General features: G+C 51.1%; 1 protein-coding gene across 2 annotated transcripts; it reads left to right on the forward strand.

Annotated features, from left to right (window-relative positions):
- Positions 1-68: 68 nt before the first annotated feature.
- Positions 69-11983, forward strand: HPCAL4 (hippocalcin like 4). Of its 2 annotated transcripts, none has more exon segments than NM_001099382.1 (4): positions 69-159; positions 5990-6159; positions 6304-6519; positions 7844-11983. In NM_001099382.1, coding segments are annotated over 3 exon segments (576 nt in total). In that variant the 5' UTR covers positions 69-159; positions 5990-5997; the 3' UTR covers positions 8042-11983.
- The last annotated feature ends 4159 nt before the right edge of the window (positions 11984-16142 follow it).

The following is a 16142-nucleotide window of genomic DNA, read 5'->3' on the forward strand; positions in this document are numbered from 1 at the left end:
TGCAAATCGTGTCGCCTCCGAGCGACAGAGTGATCCAAGAGCTGGGAGGCGGCTTCGGAGCGGACCTTGGAGAACCTGGAGGCCGGCCCGCGAGCCCGTCTCGGTCCCCGCGACCCGCGGAGGCTCAGAGTCATCCAGCGACCCGGCGAGCGGCCTCAGGTAACGCGGGTAGGGCCGGGCGGAGGCACGTATCCCCTCCCCCTCCACTCTCCATTCCCTCGTCTTCTGCTCCCTCGGATTCATCTCCCTGACCCCTGATTCCACCATAGGCGGCGGCTTATGGGGGTCCCGCCCCTGGCCAGGGGACCACCCACTCGAGTCCTGGCCCCGCAGGTCCCAGGGAAGCAGGCAAAGAAGCCTCCTTAACCCCAAAGCAACAACTGCTCTGGTCCCCAACACACACACACACACACACACACACACACACACACCACACACACACACACACACACACCCCTGGGGGTGTGGTGGCTGATGCTAGAGGAACCCATCCCCCTCCCCCATGGGTAGTCAGCTCAGCCCCATGACCACCTCCCACCTCCACAGACAGCCCCTAGCCACACCACCCAGCCCCAGGAGCAGTTCACTGCACTTCACACCACAGTGTCCCTGTCCCGAAAGACAGCCTCCACCTCCACAGAGAGCCCACTCCCACTTCACACAGCTCCTCAGACCATCTCCACCTCCACTTCTCAAGCTGACAGAGCTCACAGCATACCTGGGGGCCACCCAGTTCTCCTCCTCATGACTCTCTCTCAGCAGGCCCCCCTCCCCATGGTCTCAGTGAGAGACAGAGGCCCATCTTCCGCCTCTTTCACCTGGCTTCAAGATAAACACTACCCCTCAGCAGACCACCCAGACCTGTCAGTCACTGCTGCCAAGGTCCCAGCCTCCTCCGTTCCCCTCACCCCTCACGGCCAAAGCACCAAGTTTTCTCATTCCACCTCTCAAATATCGTTCTAATTCATACCCTCTCTGGCCTTCTTGCACCCAGCCAGCCGCTCCCTCTCCCGTCTTCCTTCTGCTCAGTGGGGATCATGCCAAAGCTCCATGGACTGTTTGGCTCTTTCCCTAAGGCAGCCTGAGTCTGGAGGGCAGAAGAACTTGCCTTTGCTGTTTGACCAAGTCAAACTTCCCTCTCTGATCCTTCATGAGATAGGAGACAGAGGGTGGGTGGGCAGGACAGAGAGTGGATCTGATGAGACGATCTTGGATAACCTTCCAACTCTGACGCACTCTGATTCTATGGCTAATTATGAGAAAACAGGACCCTTTTTTTCTTTTCCTGAACCGTTAGGACATTTCAGAAAGGAGGTCTGAGGGGCTTTAGTCCTCACCAAAAGGACATTGCTTCTTACCCAGGCCTGGGTATGGGCCTCCCCCTTCCTACACACTCTCCAGGCTCAGGCTCCTCCTTAGCAATTAGGAGTCCCTTCTTGACCAAGAGCCCACATGACATGGGCAGCTCCAAGGTGGAGGTAATCAACAAGCCCACCTTTGGTTTATCATCCCCTGCCACTCACTAATAAGAAGGAGAAGACCTAGCTATTGCCGCCATGGCTGCTGCTTGGAGAAGAGCAAAGGGAGGAGAAGAAAAAAATCTCCTGACCAGGGAGCTATTGTCACCATGGCAACAGTCTCAGCACCAGCTCCTCTGAAGCTTGGTGAGGGTGTGGGATTATTGCCTCCCTCAGTTCCTCCCACCCTCTCTGCCACCTTCCCATTTGGAGCCCACAACTCTGAGTTCTGCCCTCTGAAAGAAACCTCTGAGCCCAGAGGCACAGTGTCTTCACGCATGGGGAAGAGCCAGCTTCTTCAGAGCTGGAGGCAGCCCTCAAGAGGAGCCTGCCTACGTTCAGCCAGGCCACAGCTCCAACAGAACATGCCCCCGCAGGTTCTGGCCTTCTTCCTGCTGATGGACTCCACTTGACCTTGGGTGAACTCTTCCTTTCCTCAGATCTAGGTTCTGTTGTCTCTAAGAGGGTGCAACGGCAGGAGAACACAGATAAACAGCCTGATGCTGTTCCAAGGAGAAAGAAGGGGGTTCTGCCCCTTGAGTAATCCACAAAGGGACATTCATTGAACATCTCTGGGTTCCAGAGTAGGTCTCTGCAGGGCACCTCTGTCCTGCCACAGAGGGCAGAGTGGGAACCTGTGTGGGCAGCTACAAGAGGGAAAATAGGAATAAGGGAAGATGACTTTTCTCACTGTCCGAGCTGCTCCCAAGCAGACAGGGTTAATATTGGGAGAGGATAAGCTCTTTACCATTGAGCAAAATGTCTGGAGAAATGTTTCTGGCCCAGACAAGAGAGTAATGCAAAACTCTTCCCCAAATCAGGCTCCATTCTGGAATTCTAGAACACCAGGTGAGAATCAGAGAGCTCTGGAGTCTACACACCTGTCAGGATCAATTCTGTGGCCTCACAGGGTCTACTCATGCCCAGAATGCCAAGTCCAGGCTGCTGACTGTCCGCTCTCCAGTCTGGGAGAGGCTGATCATAAGGAAGTGGGCTTTAGTCAGCCCTGAAGGCTGATTGTAGCTGCATCAGCCCAGAAGAGAAGGAAGGATTATGAACAACAATTGAAGTAGGTTCTGACTGAAGTATGTAGTTGTGAGGGGAGTAGTGGGAGGTAAGGGTAGACAGTTGACTCGAGACATGAGATTTTAGAGGGTTCTGGAGTTTAAGGGGACCCATGGGTAGAGCAACCCGTAGCCTACATTGTACCTCTGGGCAAAACTAGAGAAGACATTCTGTTGAACAGAGGAATCACAAGGAAAGCCCTCCTTCTGAGGCAGCTGAGTCCATAGGATGGCTTGGCAAACAGTGCCTCAGCTGGGTTTCAGCCCCTTTGGCTGTGCCCCTGACCCTGACTATGCAGTGGCGGGGGCGGGGAGGAGGGGCACGGGGAGAAGATGTGGTGTACATTCCAGGAGCACTTCAAAAGAAGGAACAATAGGCCTTAGTAGCAAGTGGGATCTAGGGAAAAGGAAGAGGGGAAACTAAATGTAACTATGATTGTATTCCCTCCCTGATCCCAGGGAGGGAAGGAAGGGTCATGGAGGGAGAAGGACCATCACAGGTTGAGGGTGAATCTGGCTGTAGGTGTGCTGAGTCAGAGGCCCTGGTGGTCCACCCCAAGGATGGATATTTCCTAGGTATCAGATAGTGTGACTTGGAGCCAGCAAAATGGTCCCATCTATGCCAAGAGGCAGAGCAGAGCCATAGTTTTCCTGGAAGGCAGGTAGGAGTCTGTAGTGGACAAGAGGTGATTCAGAGAGGGCAGTCCAGGCAGGTGGCATAGATTCAGCCTGGGTGTAACTCTGAGCCAATTTTCTCCTCCCTCTGGCTTCCAGTTTTTCACTAACATAAGGGGATGATCTTAAAGGGGATGATCTTAAAAGCTTTGGCCTGCTGACCTAAGAGTGGTAGAAGGAATGAAGAGAGATGAAGCCTCCTTCTTAGTCCCTGGTGGGCCAGGAATCAAATGGGGACTGAGAACAGGTATGGCCAGGAGACAGAAAATGGTGGGAAGGCAGCACAGAGCGGGGGAGAGAAAAGGGGCAGAAGGTAAGAGCCACATAGACTCCATCACACACACAAACACACACACACATACGTGTGTGTGTGTGCGTTCTGGCAGATTTGCAGTCTTATACACTGACGTGCTCCCACCCACTCCTACTGCTTACGCAGACACTTGGGTACGTCTCACAGGAGACAGAGGGAGAGGCTCTGCCTCCCCCACCAGACACCACTACCTCTGCATTCTCGAACTTTCTTGACGGTACCTGAGCCTTCAGTGTGCTTTGGAGGAGGGGGCAGCTGAGAATGGAGCCCGCCTCCTTCTGCCCATGTGTGTTTCAGTTGTGCTTTTGATTCCGGTCCCAGGACAGCTGTGTGGGACCCCCTGGTTCCAGGTTCCCGAAGATGGCATGCCTCCCCGTCCCTGGCTTTCCCTGGGAGCGTATAGGATTCATCATCCTCTGGGGGTGGGAGGCAGGCGAGGATGTTGCCGCCTCCACTGCTTCTTGATCTTCTTGATGGCCCTGTGGAGGGTCTGAGATCCAGAGGTATTCTATAACTCAGGAGTCCCCAACCTCTGGGATCTAACGCCTGATGGTCTGAGGTGGAGCTGATGTAATAATAATAGAAATGAAGTGCACAATAAATGCAATGCACTTGAATCATCCTGAAACCATCCCCCCACCCTGGTCTGTGGAAAAATTGTCTTCCATGGAACAGGTCCTAGGTGCCAAAAAGGCTGGAGATCATTGCTTGAAGTCATGAAGCGAGAGAGGGCATGGAACTGACCAAACTCAGACCTGGCTGTCTAGGGTACTCCCAGCAGTAAGGATTAGAAGCCACACAGGCATGCACTGGGCTGTGGAAGTGGAATTCCTTCTGCAAGCCTGCGGGTGTCCTTTTCCAGAGTGTCTTCATGACAGGCCACCCTGCAGCTGGGGTCTGGCACTCTTCCAAAGAGACTCAGAGTGGGTCAAATTCACCTCCCAGGTCATGTCCTGGGGAAGTCAGGCTCTAGCAGGACGTTCCCCCCATGGAGGTCTGACAAGAATGTCAACTCAGCCTTCAGGGCCTGCCAGGGGCCTCACTCCAGCCAGGCTTCCTGGGGAGGGTTTGTACCTCCCTCTGCAGGAACTTCCTCAGGCACAAGATACTTGAGGGGCTCATGGTCCCACTGGGACCTGATTCTTCACCCTCCCCAAACCTGCTTCTCAGAAATACCACCTCTATCCATTCAGCCCCGGTTCTGAGCATTGGCAGCAGTCCTCTGTCACTCTCAGCCCCACATCCATTCAGTCCCCAGGTCCTGCCAGTGCCTCCTCCTAGCATCTCTCAGTCCATCCACATCCCTCTACCACCCCACCCTATTGTCATCGCCTCCCACCTGAACTCTGCAGCAGAGCTACCCCTCCTCTCCCGACCCAGGTCATGTCGTACACTGTAGCCAGGGAAAAATCTGAAAAATGCATTCCTTCTCTGTGGGTTCCCAGCACCATATTGTAAACAATCTATAAGTATTTATGTAAACCACAGGAGCTTCTGTGCCCCACGCCAAACTCCCTGGCATGGATTTAAGGTGCTTTACAATCAGCCTCTTTGATCCAATTATGAGTTAGTGAAGTCTGGCTCATGTTGACTTTATCCCCATCATCAGCACAGGGCCTGGCACATGGTCAGCCTCAATAAATGCTCAGGGAATGAATGAACTAATGAAAAGGAGAAGACAGTCAGGGTCATCAGGGCTACCAGCTAGGATTTCTGTTGTACAAAGGAAGGAGGGAGAGAAGCTTCTTGCTCAGGTGCCCTGGAAAGTCTTGAGGAAGGACTTGGGAGACAGCGCCAGGGGAATACATGAGGAACCTGCCAGGTAGGAGAGGAGCTTGTAGTGGTGGGTAGAAGCTGAGTGCAGAGAGCTCTGAAGAGCAAGGAGAGGATTACGACTATTCTATGGGTGTAGGGAGCTATGGAAGGTGTAAAGAGGAGAGGAAAGAATGAAGACTGTGATTTGCAAACCGGTCAGTGAGAAAGAGGAGAGCTGAGCCCTGGGAGGCTAGAGACCCTGGTTGCCAGGGGAGGAAAACTGCTGTGAGGATAGGGGAGGGGCCTGCTTGGAGAGGAGGCCCTGTAATCGGGATGTAATAAGGGGAAAGCCCCCACTTTGTGTGCGGGGAAAGAGGGGAGCAGAGGAGAGGCAGGAGCTTCTATGGGAAGGAGTGTGGTGGAATGACAGAACCCATCTGTAGGAGGCGGGGGTGTCCACCGTGTAAGTGAGAAGAAGACCCCTCCCCCCCTACCCCCGGCTGTGGAAGGAGGGGGGGGGGTGGTCCTGGCTGTGGGAATGTGGAGTTGGTTAGAGGAAGGGGCTGTTGTGGAGAAAGGGAACCCCGTCCTAGAGAGACTTGGCGGAAGGCTGCAGAGGTGACGGCCTTGCCCTGGACCAAACTGAGGGAGCCCCTCTCCGCCAGGCCCTGCCATGGGGAAGACCAACAGCAAGCTGGCCCCAGAGGTGCTGGAAGACCTGGTTCAAAACACCGAGTTCAGTGAGCAGGAGCTGAAGCAGTGGTACAAGGGCTTCCTGAAGGACTGCCCCAGCGGCATCCTCAACCTGGAGGAGTTCCAGCAGCTCTACATCAAGGTAAGCGGAGCCCAGCACTCCGGGGGCGGGCCGGACGGGCGGGGGCGGAGCCAGGCAGCCATGGGGGCGGGGCCAGGCAGCCAGGGGGCGGGCCGCGAGCGCGGGGCTGTCGCTGGGCTCCAGCCCCTCGTGTCCTCGCCTCAGTTCTTCCCCTACGGCGACGCCTCCAAGTTCGCGCAGCACGCTTTCCGCACCTTCGACAAGAACGGCGATGGCACCATCGACTTCCGGGAGTTCATTTGCGCCCTTTCGGTCACCTCCCGCGGCAGCTTTGAGCAGAAACTCAACTGGGCCTTTGAAATGTACGACTTGGACGGTGACGGGCGCATCACGCGTCTCGAGATGCTGGAGATCATTGAGGTGGGTTGGGTATACACGCTTCCTGTCTTCGCTGCGAGGGCCGTTCTCCAGCCACCCTCCGCTCAGGCCTCGGGAGCCCACCACTCCCTCCTCCCTCTTCCCTCCTCCTAGGATCCAGCGGCTAGCCTTGGTTGGGTGTTCAGAATAGGATCGGTCTTGTGCTAAGTACTTTACCCAACAAGTCTAGGGGGTAGGTACTGTTAGAAACCCCATTTTACGGTTGAAGAAATGTATCAGGTGATGGTTCTTGATCCCAAATCTAAGGAGTCTGACTCCAGAGTCCCAAGATCTTAACTCAGTGTTCTTTCAACAAATATATATTCTTTCAACAAGAGTCCAAGTTCTTAACTCATTCTTTCAACAGAGACTGCCACAAGCCAGTCTCTGTTCAAAGTTCTTGCTTTCACAGGGCATTCCTTCTACCAAGAAAATTTAACAAAACAAAGCCTATGCTATGTCAGGCAGTAAGTATTACAAACAAGATACGCAAAGCAAAATAAGGGGAGAGGGCAATGAAGTAAAAGTGATTTTGTGTAAGGTGAGATTTGAGGAGTAACCTGGATAAAGTGAGGGAGCTAACTGCATAGGTGTCAGGGGGAGGAGTGTTCTGTGCATGGGGAAGAATAAATGCAAAGACCCCACTAGACTGTGTTTCCAGTGTTCAAGGAGTGGCTGGGAGCCCAGGGTGGTGGGAGAGAAGTGAGCAAGGGGAGAGTGGTAGGAAGAGGTCAGAGAGGTAGTCAGGAGGCCGTTTCTTAGCATCATCTGGGGTAGAGACTTGACTTTCTTCGAAGTGAGATGTGAAGCCCTTAAGGGCTCTCTCTATTCTCCATGTGGAGAACACACTGAGCAGGTGGGAGGGCAGCAAAAGTAGGGAGAGACCAGTTGCGAGGCTTCCAACAGCAGTCTGGTCACAGGGGGATGGAGGCGACAGCCACGGAGCAGTGGAATAGCAGGCGGTGGCTCGTTATTGGACCTATTCAGAATTAGGGCTGACAGAATTTGCTGTAAGATTAGACATGGGTGTGAGAAAAAGAGAGTCAAGAATGGTGTCGAGGCTTTTGGTCTGAACATCTAGAAGAATGAATTTGCTGTTCACTGAGACAGGGCCCTCTGGGGCAGAAGCAGGTTGGAGGTGAAGAGTTGGGTAGTAGACATGTTTGGTGTGAGATGCTGATTAAATAGCCAGTCTTAGTGACTATACATCACCTTCCAGTATCCTCACACGGCCCCTTGTTCTCCATGCCACCCCTGGGTCCCTTCGTACATCTCCCATCTCCTGTCCCCGTTGTGAGTGTTCACATCCCCCTTCTTGCCCCACCAGGCTATTTACAAGATGGTGGGCACTGTGATCATGATGCGCATGAACCAGGATGGGCTCACGCCCCAGCAGCGTGTGGACAAGATCTTCAAGAAGATGGATCAAGATAAGGACGACCAGATTACACTGGAGGAGTTCAAGGAGGCGGCCAAGAGCGACCCGTCTATTGTGCTGCTGCTGCAGTGTGATATGCAGAAGTAGAGGCTGGTGAGGGGCAGGGCCTCTGGCCAGGAGGGGCGTGGCCACCTCCCAACCCAGTGACCTCTCTGGCTGGCCCTTCCTTAGGGGGAGGGGGACTCCAGCCTCACTCTCTGGCCCACCCACCCCTCTGCCCAAGCCCTTGCTCTCCTCAGTCAAGATCTTTAAGGGACCACCTCACCCTGGAATAGAGAAGATCCTCAGGTATTTAATGGCCTAGCCCCAGCCCCAGTCTTGGCCCAGAACCAACATCTGCTGGGCATAGGGGAACTGGTTTTTGCCCCAAGGTTCAGGGTAAAGGCAGGGGGGCTGGGTTCTGCTTTGAAATTCTGTTCTTCTGGGATTGTGCTTTATAGGATGTGGTCCTACAGACCCCAGTTAAAGGGCCAGATTGGGTCTGTCCTTCACTGAGGACCCAGAACCCTTAAGGGTGGTCTGTGCCCTGTCCCACAACTCTACCTGGCCCCTCCGGCCCCAGCCTTTGGAGTGTTCACTCAGTCCTTTCTTCAACTAATGTTTATTGAGCACCTATTCAAGGCCAGGCACCGCTAGGTGCTAAGGCTATGGTAGTTTACAAGACACATTCTGGCCCTCTGGCAGCTCATAGGGTAGTGGTCAGGGACTCAGACGGACATTGAACTCAGGTGAGGAGAGGGTACAGCTGGTTAGTTTGAGAGGAACAGTTAAATCTTTCTGCTCAGCTCCACACAGAGCTGCAGAAGGATGAAAGGGAAAGTATTTGGAAATCTAGGAACCACATCAGTGGGGATTTTAAGAAAAATTGAAATTGATGTAATACTTATTTTTTAATACCCTTTAAAAGAGCTAAACTCATTTTATTAGTTGAGGATGTTAAAACATACTTTATATTACTTGGTTTCTTGTAAAATGATTAAATGAATATAGAAAGTGCTAATTTTCAGGGGGTAAAAAAGAGCTGAGAGAAAAAGAGGAAAATATCACCCAGCTTACCAGATGACACATTTTCTTATCAGGCTACATCCTGAACTGTCACTGTCAGCAGCTTCTGCTGCTTCCTTTTAAATGGTCTTTTTTTCAATTCAGTGAGCAACCCTCTACTGTGCACTTAATGCTGGTTAGGTGCTGACTTCAGTAACAGAGAACACAAGGCTTGCCAAGAGTGAGACAGAAGTAGTTCCCACATCTGGATTTGGTCTAGTTTAAGGATGGGCTTTGTTCTTTCACTGCTCCAGAAGCAGAAGGAGCTAGAAGAAGAGGACCAGCCGGCCACTGTTTAGGCTGCCAGGCTGCATTTATGGATTAAATGCCTAAAAGCATGCCGGGCATGCTCCACTTGAAAGGCTTTTTCTAACTCCCAATCCTGAATCTGCCAGGTAATTTGTCATCTTCCAAGTACACTGGCTTTGCTTTTCAGTGTCTGCTTTCCAATTCTGGATCAGTGAGCTCTACAGCTGCATGCTTTGACTGCCGGAAAATTAATCTTGCTTCTTCATCAAGTCTTTCACTTTACTTTCTCCTGTACTTATAATCAGAAGTTAGCTTTGATGTGCAGTGACAGTGGATTTCCTCTTGAACTGCTGGTGAAAACAGTCTAGTTCACAGGTGCTGTCAACCCAGTGTGGGAGCAGGGAATGATTGCTGGGTTGGGGAGTACAAGAGTATATCTTCAGGAAAGGGATGCGGCATACCTCTTACTTCTGAGTCCTCCCTCTCTGCAAATGGAGACTCGGGGAAGCTGACTTTTTCCCTCAAACTCTCCTAGACCTTCCTTCTTGCTGCCCTTGGAGATGGCAAGTCCACTGAGTTGTCACCCTCTTTTCATCCTTCTGCCTATGACCAGCCACATGGTCAGGCTGGGGAATTCACATCCTTGGGCAGTAACCAGCAAGTTTTTATCCAGTAATGCCTCAAGGGATGTTCTATTACTCTCAGGAGCTGGCTGTTAAGTCTGTTTTATGCTGCCAGTCAGCACCAGAGATACATAGGACTCTACAGCCCAGCTCAGCTTTGACTTTCAGTGGGAGACTTTTTACAAAGTGGGGTTCCTATCCCCCAAATGTTGACTCTAACCTAATTCACAATCACACAGAACTTCATGCTTTAGATCTTGCCATTGACCCCCATCTCATTCTATCCTCACAGCCTAGGGAAATAGGATTCTTCATTCCATGTCTCCACGCTAGGAAACTGAGGCACAGAGTGGAGTTCCTAGCGCATGAGCACAGCCAGGAGGTGGCACAGTGCCCAGACTTGAGCCCGGGGCTCTATGAGGATCTCTTCCCTGCTCGTTCCTCTGACTCTGAGTGGTACAGAGGTTGACCGTAAAGAAAGCTAAGTTGGTTTTGATCCTTTACAAGCGTCCTTCTAAGAAGTATCTGAGGCTCTGGTCTTCCAAAAAGAAATAGGAGCTTGATTGAAGCCCCCACGTTTTCAAACATCTTATTTTCTATTTCTGGGCAGCTCTGCTAACAGGTCAGTGCTGTCTTAGGAGGCATCTGACTCAACCTTGGAAGCATCTTGCAGTGTCTTTACTATTTTCCTCCCTAAGGGAACTTTTTTTTCCCTCTCTCTTTCTTTCTTTCTAACTGGCGGGAAAATCCTACTCATGAAAGCATGATCACTCCAAGCTTCTGGACACATACCATGGGTGATACTTGCTGTTCAGGTCAAAGGTTCTCAGCCATCCCAGCAGGGTGAACACATAATGTCAGGCTGGGAACTGAGACCCCCATCTTGCTCATGGGAGGAGCCACAGGCAGGCCAGGCTTTGCTCCCACATGCTCCTGGATGTCCTAGGGACTGTGTGCTTGGGAATTCCTGTGGTAGAGCACCAGCCCTGCCTTGAGAAGAGAGGCAGTCCTCCTATCCCTGCCCCAGCAAAGAAGGGCTTGCCACAGAGTTAGCAGAGTATGAAGTATGACTTGCATAGACACGAAAACATATGGACAGTTAAAATGTTGATATAGCCAAACTCTCCCTTGAAGTTCTGTATCTTTTTGCAGCAGCTCTGTGAATTGCAAGGTCCCCAATCTGCCTTCTAACTGTATTTTGCCCTCATTCATCCTTTTGGGCTAACTGATGAGCCCTTTGTTTCTTCTCTCTGAAAATCATCACTGGGACTTCATGGCGATCCAGTGCTTACGATTCCACGCTCTGACTGCCAAGGATCCGAGTTCAATCCCTGGTTGGGGAACTAAAATCCCACAAACCAAGTGACTCAGCCAAATATATATATATATATATATATATATCATTATGAAGGGGAACTTCAGATGTCCACTCTAGTCTTTTGAGTTGTAGTCAAGATTATATGACTTACCTTTAAATCAAAAGTTAAGAAAAAGGAAGCCCATAAGCAAAGGCACTGAAGTGTTTCCTGACAATAGCACAGTCCCTCGAGGAAGAAATTCATCCTACAGCAGATCAAGAGAGGAGGAGAGGGGAGAAAAAGGAAAGAGAGAAGAGGCTGGGCAGGGGAGTAAGCTGACCCTGTAAATACTTTTACACAAAAATTTACTAAAACAACAAGTATTTCCTGAAGATCCACCCTGGGTGAGGCTTTGTGCTGACTTTGGAGATCACTGTGGGGGCAAGAATACATTGCTTACATATTTTATTCATCAGTTTTGAAAAAATGTCATTCGAAGCTGCAATTGAAAAGTCTCAGAAAAATGTGGAATTTTCTTTCCAAAACTTTCAGGGTTTTCTTTTACTTTTTCCAGAGGGTGGAACAGGACTGGGCCTCCCAGGGCATCTGGCCCTGCTTGCTTTGGTGGAGGCCTGGAGAAGTAGGGGGCGCTGGGTGGCAGAAGGGGGGCCTCCCAACCCATTCTCCAGCGTGGCCCCCTCTCTCCTGATGTGCTCCTCCTGGTTGTGCCTGCAGTGACTGTCCTCACTGTTCAACCCTGTGCTGTGTCGTGTATTTTTTTTTTTCACTGACATTGAATAAAAAGTGTGACCGTGCTGGGGGCCTCTTCTCTTCCTCCATTGGAGACAGGGCTGGGGTGAGGAGAAAAAGGGGAGAAGAGACCTGAGGGAGCTCACACAATGGGGGAACCTCGACATCCTCCTTGGGGCAGAGGTCCTTGTTCCAAGTTACAGGGGACAGAGACCCACTCAAGCTAGTTCACAGCAAGGGGTGAGCAGATTACAAGGGACCCTAAAGATGGAAATTCAAGAATGACTGGGCCTCAAGAGAACAGGCACTGTCAGTGGGACCTCTGCCCTCTCATCTCTGGGCCTTGAGGGTTCTCATCCCTTTGGCAATGTTCGCGTCTATACTCTTTTCTTTAGTTTCTCTTAAGACCCCTTTGGTTTCCCTGCACAAAGTGGCTGCTTCTTCAGCTCTGTATCCAGACTCACCAGTGACTAACAGCTCCCTTCCGTGTCTCTTAATTCAGTTTTCAAGCAAGGGAATCTGATTGGTTCAGCTTAGATTTTCCTGGGAGCCCTTGGTCCATTCATCGGCGCCAGACCAGATGCTGATTTGGGGGGCCTGGGGGCAGGAGTACTGTCCCCAAAAGGGAGCTAGTGGCGGCAGACCTTGGACTCAGTTTCTCCCTCTGTCCAATGGAAGACGTGGTTAGAGCCCACATGAGTTAGTGGGCAGAGGGCAGCGGGGACAAAGGCCAAGAGTCGGGATTACAATTAGTCCACCTGGTGCTCTTTGCACATGTTAGGAAAAGGTGCCCCTTTGAATGTAGCAATCCCATAAGCAAGCAGCTAGGCCAGTAGATGGCACATTTGAGCTAATGAGAACGATCTACCCCTTTCTGAACAGTCAGCCTGTCATGCCCCAGTTCACAGCTTGGCAAGGGGCACACAGCCTGGATCTCAGCCCCTGCTTGCCCCCCTGGTCAGGGGTGTTGTGCAGACACTGTTCCACCATCTACAGGAGCCCAGAGCCTTGAGACCCGCTTACGCTGACCCAAAGGTGGTGGGGTGGGGATGGGAGTTGGTGGCAAAGTGTTTTTCTCAGAACATGCCCCCCTCAATAGCCAGAGAAGCACTGTTCTCTGCAGGGAGTGGGGGCCAGTGAGGGGGGAGCGGTCAGCTGCAGGTGTCTGCTTCCTCCTGAAACGCTCAATTACTTTCACAAGGGTTTTCTCAAGGACGCTTGGAGGGGGCCAGCTCCCTTGACAGGAAGCAATTAGGACAGAGGAGGGAGGCTGACCTGGCCTCAGGGCAACAGAACCTAAGGAGGTGACTCAGAGGCCTGAGAACTGGGGGGGCTGCTGTTTCCAGCTGAAGCCACACTGGAGGGAGGGAGAGCCTTGTTCCTGCCTAGTTTGAGGGCGCAGGTCAGTCCACCTCCTGCTTTCACATTTGCCTTCTGCGCCATCTGGCCCTGAGGATCCAGAATGTTCCTCCTAAAGCGTGGATGTTACCACGTCAGCTCTCCAAGCCCTGCTTCTTCCTCCAGTATAATAAGCTTCTTCAAAGTCCCTCTCCACCCTGTCACCTGCTGACCTCAGAAACCAGCTCTGCCCCCTACCATCCCTCCTGCACATGGATCACTGTGAATTGCCCTCCATTTCCCTAAGGGATCTCTTAGGCTTCTGTGCTTCTGCGCAAGCCACTGCCCCTCCCTGGGCCAGCCATGCCCCCATCTCAGTGATCTCCTCTGTGAAGCCCTCCCAGATCTCAAGCAACTGGCCCCTCGCGTCCACACAGTCCATCATAGTCACCAAACAGCTTCCCATGCGATTCCCTGCCAGCTGAGCTGAATGCACACTTACGTCTCTGTTTTAAAAAAAATTTTAAAGGAAATGAAGGCTCAGAGAATGAATGGTAAGGCCAGGACTTGAACTCAGATATCTTAACCTCAAGGCCACTATTTATCATGCATTCTCATCCGTGGGGAGTGAATCCAAATCTGAATGTGAAAACAGAGGTAACAGACCTCAAGTTCTGTGCTTCAGAGGAGGGAGAGTCTTCCCTGGCAGGCCAGGGGGTAGAGGAGGGGTAGGGGAGGAGGACAGGTGAAGGATGAAGCTCCTGTTCATCAAGAGAGCAGGAGGTGGTGTCCACCCCTGGTCTTGCTAAAGACCAGCCCACAGGGGAGCAGTTCAGGTAGAATCCTGAGTCCTCCCTAGATGGGCTTTTCCTGTGCTTTCACCTGCCACAGGGAAAGATGGATTCTCAGCTCATATTGTCCCAAATTAATAACCCTGGAGAAGACAGAGGCAAACCTCCCAGCACCTGTATATAAGAGTATAGGAGAGTGAGTGATGCAGCTGAGGTCATGTGCCCATCCTGGCTCAATCACTGTGTCCAGGGAAATAGGGTTCTCCCATTGGGCAGGTCTATGTCACATGCCTATTCCTGTGACCAGGGAGGCAGGGCCTGTTACTAGAAGAAGAGAGTGGGAAAGGATGCTAGTCAGCAAATCCAATAGCCACCAACTTCTGAGGAACATTTGTAGAAGTGATGTGGAGAATCTCATGGAAATTTAGAGGTGGGGACTATAGCCAGGCTTCAAGCTAGGACTTGGGAAACTGTCAGGACCAGAAGTAGCTCCCTCTCAGGGCAGCATGGTTTCTCTTTCATGGAGTCTCTGCTGCCTTCTGCTCATTGCTTCCATCTTTATATCCTGGTGGGCTCAATCTGCTCACAGAGTTTTTGCCTCCTCTCCGCTTTATGTTGCACATAACTACAGCTTGCTAAGGCCCATCTAGGTCTCTTAGAAGCCAACTATATTTTGTAGTATTCTTAGCTTCTTTTCCTATGGTTGACTAGCCAGCCTCTGTTTCCCAGTTCCCAGTTCCCGAGGAAGAGAAATCTGATTGGCCCAGATCTTTCCTTTCAACTCAGGCTACACAGGTCAAAGGTCACTAGACAGCAAGGGGATGGTTCACCTTTGCATCAGGTACTCACTGCCAGCCAAATAACGACTATACATTCTCCTCCTCCATGAGGCACCTGAGAATAATGGAAACCCTTCCTAGAATTTCATTATTTATTGTTGTGTAGCAAGACACCTCAAAACTTAATGCCGGAAACAACAAAAATGTATCATTTTTCATGATTCTGTGTGTTGGCTGGGCTCACCTGGGAGATTTTGTTGCTTCACACGCTGTTGGCTGGGGTTACTCATCCCACAGCACCCCACTAAGAGATGGGCTGCGACTGAAACCGTTAAGATGGTCTCATTCATATGTCTGCAGCTGAAAGCTGCCTGAGAAATCATTGGCTTCTGATCCTCCAGGGCCTCACTGCTTCTGCATGTGAACTTTCCAGATTTCTTTACACTGTAACTGGCTGCCAAAAGGGCATAAAAAAGATCTGCAAGGCCTCTTAAAGCTTAAGCTTGGAAACCGCACATCACTTCTACAGCACTCTATCAGTCAAAGCAAGACACTGGGTCGACTCAGATTCAGTGCCACCACTGGAAGGGAGGAATATTCAAGTCACACTGCCAAGGGGCAAGCAGGATGGGAGAGAGTTTGGGGCCGTTTATGGAAACAATCTACCATGAGTGGAGAAAGACAACTCTAAACATACTTCCCTCAATCTTAAAATGTCTTGTTATGATTACAGTAAGTCCCCTACATACAAACCTTCAAGTTACGAACACAGATGTGAATGTACAATCACCTGGCCAATCGTGTCAGTTCATGTGTCTGGTGTATATTGTCACATGGGTGCCTCCTGTACAAGTGGTTGTGCTTTTGTGTATTTTATAGCACTGTATAGAGCACAATAGTACAGTATCTATTTCAAGCCCAGAATGGCCAGAAGCAAGCATAAAAACAGTGGTGATGTAGCTGGTACTGCTGTACTTTTCAAAGTACTCTACTGTAAGATTAAAAATATTTCTTTCATTTTTTGTGTTTGTTTTATATGTGTTATTTATGTGAAATATATTATAAACATAGTACAATGCTATATAGCCGACTGTGTTAGTTGGGTACCTAGGCTAACTTTGTTGGACTTACAAACAGATTGAACTTACAAATGTATTCTTGGAACGGAATTCGTTTGTATGCAGGGGACTTACTGTATTTCTCCCTTCCTCCCATGCAGTTTGGTTGGTTCCTCCCAGGTCATGATGGAGAGTGGGCAGACCCCTGCATTCTGTACCCCATCCCAGTCATACTTCCTCCAAGCTCAGCCGGTATTT

Source organism: Bos taurus, chromosome 3, assembly GCF_002263795.3.
Source record: "Bos taurus isolate L1 Dominette 01449 registration number 42190680 breed Hereford chromosome 3, ARS-UCD2.0, whole genome shotgun sequence".
Lineage (NCBI taxonomy): Eukaryota > Metazoa > Chordata > Mammalia > Artiodactyla > Bovidae > Bos > Bos taurus.

What these genes read in the sequence shown, in the direction of transcription:
- HPCAL4 (XM_059884648.1), top strand. Translation starts at nt 5,998, where the DNA reads ATGGGGAAGACCAACAGCAAGCTGGCCCCAGAGGTGCTGGAAGACCTG. An exon ending in TCCAGCAGCTCTACATCAAG is followed by an intron (nt 6,160 to 6,303) that starts GTAAGCGGAGCC and finishes TCCTCGCCTCAG; the next exon opens with TTCTTCCCCTACGGCGACGC. An exon ending in AGATGCTGGAGATCATTGAG is followed by an intron (nt 6,520 to 7,843) that starts GTGGGTTGGGTA and finishes TTGCCCCACCAG; the next exon opens with GCTATTTACAAGATGGTGGG.